Consider the following 8841-nt stretch of genomic DNA (forward strand, 5'->3'; position numbering starts at 1 on the left):
TATATGTAGCTAATTTGGATTTATCAAGGTAACTTGACTTTTTCCTTTTCTCGATTGGAAAGGAGATCAGATAATTAAAAAGAAAAGAAAATTAGAAAATAAAAAAGGAAAAGGCACGAAGCAACCCATGGCGATGGGAATGGAACTTGGACACATCACCGCCACAAATCACCGGGTAATCTAAGCCGTCGCTTATACCGAGAAGACTTTTCTTGATTATTTATTTATTATTAAACTTTGTAATGAAAGCTTCACCAAAAAATAAAAAAAAAATAGATGGTGACAATTTGATTCTTCGCCGTCGCACTAAATAGAGGAGAAAATTAATTTTTTTTCTTCGTTTTTATAATTTATTAAAAAACGAGAGTTGATTAACTGTGACAAGTTAACTAAAGAAATCTTCCTTTAGTAAATCATTTATTAAGAAAAATTGATTGAAAGTGAAAAATAATAATAATAATAACTTAACACACACACACATCATTATACCTACAATAATCGGTCATATTATTAGTATTCATAATAAAAGAAAGTATTTGTCTATTTATATAATAGGTCGTATGGTAAGATATAAATTGGGTGAATTTGTGGCTATTGTTAATTTCTGTAGACATGTAAAAAATAATAATAGATCCCATCTGTTAATGAAGTGAATATAAATTCATTTGTAAGAGGTGATACTTATGATAAAAGAAAATAAAGAAGGTAGAAATATCTGCTTTAGCCTTTTGGTAGGTTAGGTTAATATATAAGAATGTCTGCTCGCAAAGCTTGGACGGTAATTGATGGGCTTGGTGGACTCTTTCGTATCCTGACCGGATCATTTAAGCCCGTAGCAGCTAGTGGACCCACGTGGCTCCCCTTGAATGGCCCACTTGTGCATATATGTTCTCGACCATGCCTCCCAACAAATCGTGATCTTGCTAATGTATTTACGATTCTGAAGAAGCTTCCTCATCTCTTCCCCACCTAGGCTAATATTTTAGAAAGATTTCATTTTGTAAGGAGAAAAAAAAAAAAAAAACCTAAAATAACAAAATTGTTACTTTTTATTTTATTTATTTTCTTAAAATATGGAGGGGTGAGCAAAGACCCATCAATATTTAACCTCCTATTTCATTTAGAAGTTAAGATTCGAATTCCTTAAAATTTTAACCAACTAAATAAAAGTACTTAATTAAATATCAAGGATGAGAAAATTAATTTTAAATTAACTGGAGGCTTGGCCGTAAAGTTAATAACGTACTTATGAGTACTATTACGGTGCTAAGAAAACATTAAAATTTGATTGCTTCTGGTTAATCGATGTGGATTTAATGACAAATTAGGATAAATTACTGTTGATTTTATTCTATCAACGAAAATATTGATCTTAGCCCACAAATTTTCACACTCACACATAAATATATTAGAGATACTCTATTAATCATACAATAAGAAATTATATTATGATAAATATAAATTTATTTTAAAAAATTATTATATAAGTAGTGATGATATTAAATTTAATTCCGCTTATCGTATATGTATTAATTAATTATATTATCTCGGATATAATATAAAATTATTTTTGTCACGCAACTCACACCCGTACGTCCCCATCATCCCAAGCCACATGTACGTTCTAGATTCAAAAAACTGCGACACAGCAATACATAGAGCTCACCCAATACAAGCCGACCAATCAAAATCTGTATTGTTTTCATTTGATTCAAAGCTCTTCACGAGCACTGTCTTCTCGCCAGAATTAACGAGACGGTGGTGGAAGAAAGAGAAATAAACAAAATTCAGGTGCGCGATCGATCGCAGCTCTATAAATTTTTATATTAATTTTTGCTTCGTCATTTTGTGTTTTACTAAATCTGAAAACTTATTCTTATTTCTCTCGTTTTATTTTGTTCCACTATTTTTACAGAATTTTGGAGGTAATTCGCATTACATTTGTAAGAGCTTTATTGTGAAATTTCTGTAAAATCTAATGAATTATGAGTTATTTTTTTCAAATTTTATTTAAAACTGTAAAATTCTGTGGGACTTTTACTGCAATTGAAGCAGATTTGAGCCGTTTGATCCCTTCTTGCTGATTGTTCGGAAGCTGTGAATAAAATCTCGTTTCTTTTATTATTAATTTTTTTTCTAAGGTGAAGTAAGTAAGTCTCGAATTAGATTCACTTGAATTTGACTTGTTTGAATTTATTATGGTTATTTTATTTTTCTCCTATTTGCAGGTATTTGAATTGGAGTAATTTTGTGAGGTTTTGAGTATTTTAGTATCAATGGACCATGCTGAACTTACCACAGAGCAGGTTAGTGATGTGATTTAATCTGTTGATTTGCTTGCTTTATTATCGTCAATGATTGCACATTACCATACTATAGGCATTTACATTTTTTATGTGTTCTGATTTTGTCAGAACGAACCAAATGTGCTCTTTTTTTTTCTAATTATAACATTTTATCTACACTCTTGTGAAATCAAATTATCAGCTGTCTAGTACAAGTGAGTAGGTGATTGACAAACATTAGTCACCAATTTAAAGTGGGTACGTACCGAACGGTTTAGTTGTTGTGCTTTCAGATAAGCAGAAGCACAAAAAGGCTTCTTTATAAAAGGAAAGCGTGAGTAACAAGTAAAAGATGGTTTGTAGTTGTGTTCATTACAAACTGTTTTCTTTCTGGGAACATGAAGTATTGGAAGTTGGCTTAATCTGGTAAATGTATGTGTTGTTGTTACTAGTTAGTTTTAGTTGGTGTTTGTTCAGAAATGAAAGTGAAAGGAAATGGTAGATTAGTCCTGCTCAATAATGCTAGTGTGTTTACTTGATGATGGCTAATGTAGCCGGATTCTATTTGCCGCTATGTTTAGTTTTTCTTGACTTTTGATTATTGTATTTTTGTTGAAATATTGTGTGATTTTGAAAAAAAAAATGTTTTCTTGTTACAACGGATTTAATTTAGTCAATCTGGATTTTGGTTAACATCTTCTTTTGTTCCATAGGTTCTGAAGAGGGACATCCCATGGGAGACTTACATGACAACGAAGCTGATTTCAGGAACAGGGCTTCAGCTGTTAAGACGATATGATAACAGATCAGAAAGTCACCGGGCTCAATTGCTGGATGATGTAATGTTGCGTGGCTCTTATATGTTCCATTCGTTTAAAATGTACCAGAAAGCTAATTTTGATGCCTGTTACAACTTTAGTAGAAGATTGATATGACTTACCATTTTAAATAGTCAGTAATGTTATTGACGAGTTAATTGACTCTTACAGGATGGTCCATCTTATGTCCGGGTGTTTGTTAGCATTTTAAGAGACATATATAAGGAAGAAACAGTGGAATATGTTCTGGCTTTAATTGATGAGATGCTGACAGGTAAGAGGAATGATTATGGTCTTTTGGATAGAATATGCATACTAGACAATTTACCTCTTTTCATTTCCTTTGTCAGCCAATCCAAAGAGAGCCAGATTATTCCATGATAAATCTCTTGCAAGTGAAGATACTTACGAACCTTTCTTAAGTTAAGCACTTATGCAAAATTGTTAGAATTTGAAATCATTGATCCTTTTACAGTTCATATCTTATCTTCTTTTCTTAACTAAAACGATATGTTATCTTTTCCAATTTCAGATTGCTGTGGAAAGGTAATTGGTTCATACAAGAAAAGAGCTGTAAGATATTAGCTTCGATTGTAAGGTACTTAAAACATGATCCATTTGCTCAAAGGTGCAATAGTTTGGAGGTTGGTATATTTTGTTACATTCAGTTACTGATTGTGCAATATTTTCCGTAATCATAGTGCTAGGCCAAAACCACAGGATCGCTTTTTTGCTAATGGGGAAGCCTCAAATTCAAAAAGCAAATCCACTACCATTGATGATGTTTTAAAATTATTGGTTGAATGGCTTTGTGCACAGGTTAGTATGTGGCTAGTTCCATACTTTGTCTTTCCTTCTCTCTTTCTTTCTTTCTGAAAAATTTGGGCCTCGGTTAGTGTTGGTTAAGGAACTATCAGGAAATTGAAAGCCTTCTTTAATGATGCATAAAAGAAGTTTGACGGAAAAATTGACTTAGTGTGCAAAAAATTTGAACATAAGGTTTTTAAATTCTTTATGGTGTTTATTTGGAACCTTCACCAGTGACTTGCCTTTTTAATAATATTATGTTGCATAGCCTGTCCAGACACTAGTTTTCTTTTCAATTTCCATTTTTTGTTTTGTTTTGTTTAGTAGTTAGGGGCATTCTCAGGCTTGGTATGGACTTTACAGAAATCACTGGGTCTTTAAGAATAGGAGAACAAGAATTTTATACACGTTGATATAGTGCTCGAAATTTGAGTGGTATAGATGTTCAGATTCTGAGCTCATTTAGGATCTTCTAATAATCCTGATCCTAGGTGTGATATTGAGAGTCTATCCTTCCTCTTTTTTTTTTTCCTTAGCCTTTCGCATCAAGTTTTTGCTCTTAAATATCAAATTGATCATGGACAAACCTTAATTCAACAGTCCTATCTTTCTGCCAAATCTTGTTTTTTTCCTTCTTAATTGATGTTGGAATATCAATCCTAAAGTCAGGTTTAATTGCCTGCATATTTCTTCTTGTTTTCAGCTCTTTGATTCTCATATTCTACATCTATTATCCCTAGCCCATTGAATGGTTGTTGTATTTTTGCTGGAACCGTTGTACTCTTTTATTTATTTATTTTTCTCTAATTAAAGTAATGTTGACATTTTACCACTCTTTTATAACTCTGGACTAGTTGAGAAATGCTTTTCTACGTAGAGTGCTTTGAAGTCTTGCATTTTCCTTTTAATGAATGCTCCATTTGTGTTTTTACAATTACATTTTCAATATCAGTTGTTAGGTATGTTTTTCGGTGATGGTATTGTCATACATGATAGTCCTGATGCCCTACATTGTGTGTAGCTGAAGAAGCCTTCCCATCCTAGTCGTGGCGTTCCAGTTGCTATCAATTGCCTTGCAGCATTACTGAAGGAACCTATGGTGAGATCTTCCTTTGTTCAAGCAGATGGGGTGAAGTTGTTGACCCCTTTAATTTCACCTGCATCCACACAGCAATCTATCCAGGTAATATTTCATATTCTAGATAGCTAATTTATATGTAGTTCAACACATAAGTGGGCACCCAATCCTGCAATTTTTTTTTTTGTTTTTGGTTTTTGGGGGGGGTTTTCAATTGCCGACCCTGCTAGTTAGCAGGTGCCATGCTGGGTTAGAATTTTGGTAAAACTCAGTATTTTTGTCCTGCAACCTTTTACTTCTGAACTCATAAATGAAATTCTCATTTCACTTGGTGAGCAAAACATTAATTGAATAACGGAATTATGTTATTGACATCTTTTTTTCTTTTTTTTTTTCCTCCTTGTAACAGCTTCTTTATGAAACATGTCTCTGCGTCTGGCTCTTGTCTTACTATGAACCTGCAGTGGAGTACTTGGCAACTACTAGAACCCTGCCACGACTAATAGATGTTGTTAAGAGTTCCACAAAGGAGAAGGTGAGATCTAGTTTCTTGGTAGTATTTAATGTTAGTAAAGGCTCACTGCTGCACAAGATGAGTGTCATCCACTTGAATACTATTAACTTGTTATACATACATATATATAAATATATATATTGGCTTGTGGTAGAAGTAGGCTATTTTCTTATCCAAAAGAATTCGTTCCTTTGTTCATATGGTTATTGAGATAGGCTTATCCTGCTAGGTTGTCAGGGTGGTGGTCTTGATCCTTAGGAACTTGCTTCCCAAAGGTAATTTTGCTGCTCAGATGATAGACCTTGGACTACCTCAAGTTGTTCAAAGTTTAAAAGCACAAGCATGGAGTGATGAGGTAAGAGAAGTTGCTCGCTGTTTAGTTTTTCTTTTTCGGCTGATTGCATAATTATTTAGTTAATAGATCGAGTAAAATTAAGGGAGTTGATGGCGCTGTTTGCTACTGATTGGTGCATTTGGTGATCATTTTATATGGATTAAAAATTTACTTCAGCTTCTGTGAAGTATGGTGTGGTAGAATAGTCAGTTGCTTGTGTGATGACAAAAACTACTGTTATTTTTGTTCATTATATGAATATTAGTGTTGTTTTGGTGCATAATTGATGATAGAAGGTATGCTTACCAGAGTCTTTTTACCCCATACTTGGGATCGGCTAGTCAATTATGATTTTGATACCATTACGCCCTATTATTCCTTTGTTCAGCATGGAATAGTTTTGTTTCAATCCACACTTTGATTGAAGCTCTGGCCGGCGAAAGTGCTGACTACTATTGCACGGACCTACACTATCTTTGACAACTTGAGACATTTATCCTGGGACAATGTTACCTCTAATGGCTGACAAATGCCTGCTTTATTTAATTCTCAAGCACCTGTCATCTGAGCAATGTTAACTCAATTAATTGTGCCTTTTTTATTACCACATTTTCTTTGGCCTTGAACCATTCAATTTTGCCAAGGCTTGACTCTTTTTCCTCATGATGAACTGAAGCTGTATACTGCTTTTGTGGAATCTTGGTATCCAACACAAAATGAAGATTTCAGCCTTCAAACTTATAATGCAAGATATTAGATTGAGTTTGGGTGGCTCCTGAATAATGCCAAAAAGAATTGAGTCTTGACCACCATTGCTGAATTTTGTTTAACCTATAACACAATGATGACTTCATCTTGCCACATTTACATATAATAGATTTCAATATCTTCTTAGGATTTACTAGAGGGTCTGAATCAACTGGAAGAAGGTTTGAAGGATAATATTAAGAGATTGAGTTCTTTCGACAAGTACAAGCAAGAAGTCCTCCTTGGCCATCTCGACTGGTCCCCTATGCACAAAGATCCCCTATTCTGGCGTGATAATATCACAAACTTTGAAGAAAATGATTTCCAGGTATATCTTTTCCCCATGGACAGTGTTTCTAGTTTTTATTTTTCATTTTTCTGCTTTAACTTCACTGAGTGACTTGGCATCATTTTGTATAAAGAAATACAAAGTTTCTGTAATACTAACGGATAATCTTCTCTCTCAGATTCTAAGGGTCCTCTTAACAATTTTGGATACATCCAGTGATCCACGAGCTCTTGCTGTCGCCTGCTTTGATCTGTCACAGTTTATCCAGTACCATCCAGCTGGGCGGGTCATTGTGACGGACCTCAAAGCCAAGGAACGGGTGATGAAATTGATGAACCATGAGAATACCGAGGTTACCAAGAGCGCCTTACTCTGCATCCAAAGGCTTTTCCTAGGCGCAAAGTACGCGAGCTTTTTGCAGGCCTGAATTCTCTTTGCATGGGGTCCAGTATTGTTTACAAAGGAAATGCTTGTAATGATTTGATTCCAGTTTGGCTGTGGTTAGGTTGTTTATTTATTTATCAATCATTGGAGGAATTTATGAATCAGGGGAACTCGTCTGTTGGATTTTTTTAAGTACTGTGAAGAATTAGTTGATTTTTTACCATATTTTGGAAATTTATTTTGTTTTTGAGATGAGGAATAAATTGATACCATCTCTACTGACCTTTGATATGAAAACTACTCGAGCGCATGATGTATATCTGTTTTTGTTCATTTCTGTATCTTGCTGCTGACTGAAGCTGGATTTTCAGGCTCGTTATTATCATTTATTCTTTTGAAGTTGCAAAATGAATTCTCAATATTTTCAGGGGAAATGCTTATAATTAGCGCGGAGTTAAACATTGATTGTGTACTGTAGACTTCCAAAAGGCAATTTATTTCCATTTATTTGAGTAAACTAAATCTCCGTGATGGTAGCACTTATTTAATCACTTATTAAAAAATTCTTTGAAAATTTGATGATTGTTGTTGAAAACATTTACTAATTGTAAATGCGTTAAATTACCCTTCCTTCTTCGTTTGCCGTCGTCACGATGACCGGAAAAGGTACCCACCCCACTCCCTCTTTTGATCATCATTTCGCATACACTTTTCTTAAATTTAATTTTTTTTTAAATTTTTTTCTCATGTACCCTTGTGATTCTTTTGCATTCTTTATTGGATGTTATTAATTATTATTAAAAAATTCTAAAAAATAAATAAAAATCACGGCAGCTAGGAGTTGAATGAAACTATGGACTCTTTTTGATATTGTGGGATTTGTGTCTGGGTGTGAGTGCACACATTTTGATCGGTAGCTAACTAATGGATGTCATTTTTCCATGTATCAATTTTCAGTTCATAATTTGTGTCTGAGTGTGAGTGCACAAATTTTGATCTGTAACTAATTAATGGATATCATTGTTTAAAATGTGAAAAATTTAGTTTATTCTATGCTAGTTTTTCATAACATGAGTTGGACTGAGCTCAGTCAGTTGATGCTCCATGTTTTTGATTCATTGAAGGTACTATGAATTGGGACCTGATGATCCGCCATATGCTGCCAAGTTTTACGACTGCTGCGGGGCCGAGGATGCTGATGCCTCTGGTTGTACCACTGGCTTCCATGTCTCTTATGATGATGATTAACATAATTTTTACCTCCTAATCACCTGTAACTATAGATTAAATTTGTAGATATCTCCGTGTCTCCTCCTGTGACCCACATCATTTCCACTGTTCTACCACTGTATAATTCAGGCCTTTCATCAGTTTATCTCTTCATTTCTCAACATTTTTCTTTTTTTTTTTTTCCTGGGGTTGATCTGGCATGAATTCGACATGTGCTGCTATGGCCAACTTTCGAGGGATGATGGTAAATCTAAACCCTTTTCCATAAACTTCTGCAATTAGTTGGTCTAGGGCATTTGAAGAGCTTATACTGGAAGCCATTGCCTTCCCACATCTTAAGTAAAGAGTAATGCTA

At 34.2% G+C, this 8841-nt stretch overlaps 2 protein-coding genes across 3 annotated transcripts; both read left to right on the forward strand.

The window, feature by feature from the left end:
- Window positions 1-1614: 1614 nt before the first annotated feature.
- On the forward strand, window positions 1615-7553 carry LOC18043262 (V-type proton ATPase subunit H). 2 transcript variants are annotated; one of them, XM_024186395.1, is made up of 13 exons: window positions 1615-1791; window positions 1916-1925; window positions 2229-2306; window positions 2999-3124; window positions 3275-3377; window positions 3454-3526; window positions 3636-3701; window positions 3805-3922; window positions 4932-5093; window positions 5398-5523; window positions 5732-5857; window positions 6732-6911; window positions 7051-7553. In XM_024186395.1, exons 3-13 carry the CDS (start codon window positions 2277-2279, stop codon window positions 7297-7299), a joined length of 1359 nt encoding a protein of 452 aa, XP_024042163.1. In that variant the 5' UTR covers window positions 1615-1791; window positions 1916-1925; window positions 2229-2276; the 3' UTR covers window positions 7300-7553. The 2 variants fall into 2 exon arrangements, with proteins under 2 accessions (XP_024042163.1, XP_024042164.1); XM_024186396.1 differs by lacking the exon at window positions 1916-1925.
- Window positions 7554-7887: 334 nt separating this feature from the next.
- LOC112099294 lies at window positions 7888-8764 on the forward strand (the record flags this gene model as incomplete). Its single annotated transcript, XM_024186636.1, has 2 exons — window positions 7888-7922; window positions 8381-8764. Coding segments are annotated over 2 exons (159 nt in total), but the record flags the coding sequence as incomplete, so codon positions are not given.
- Between the last annotated feature and the right edge of the window lie 77 nt (window positions 8765-8841).

Source organism: Citrus clementina, unplaced genomic scaffold (assembly GCF_000493195.1).
Source record: "Citrus clementina cultivar Clemenules unplaced genomic scaffold, Citrus_clementina_v1.0 scaffold_4, whole genome shotgun sequence".
NCBI classification, from domain to species: Eukaryota; Viridiplantae; Streptophyta; class Magnoliopsida; order Sapindales; family Rutaceae; genus Citrus; species Citrus x clementina.

Bases quoted from the DNA above. Each gene is read 5' to 3' on its own strand.
- LOC18043262 (XM_024186395.1), top strand. From the start codon at position 2,277: ATGGACCATGCTGAACTTACCACAGAGCAG. The intron at 3,125-3,274 runs GTAATGTTGCGT...TGACTCTTACAG, and splicing joins GGGCTCAATTGCTGGATGAT to GATGGTCCATCTTATGTCCG. The intron at 3,378-3,453 runs GTAAGAGGAATG...TTCCTTTGTCAG, and splicing joins AATTGATGAGATGCTGACAG to CCAATCCAAAGAGAGCCAGA.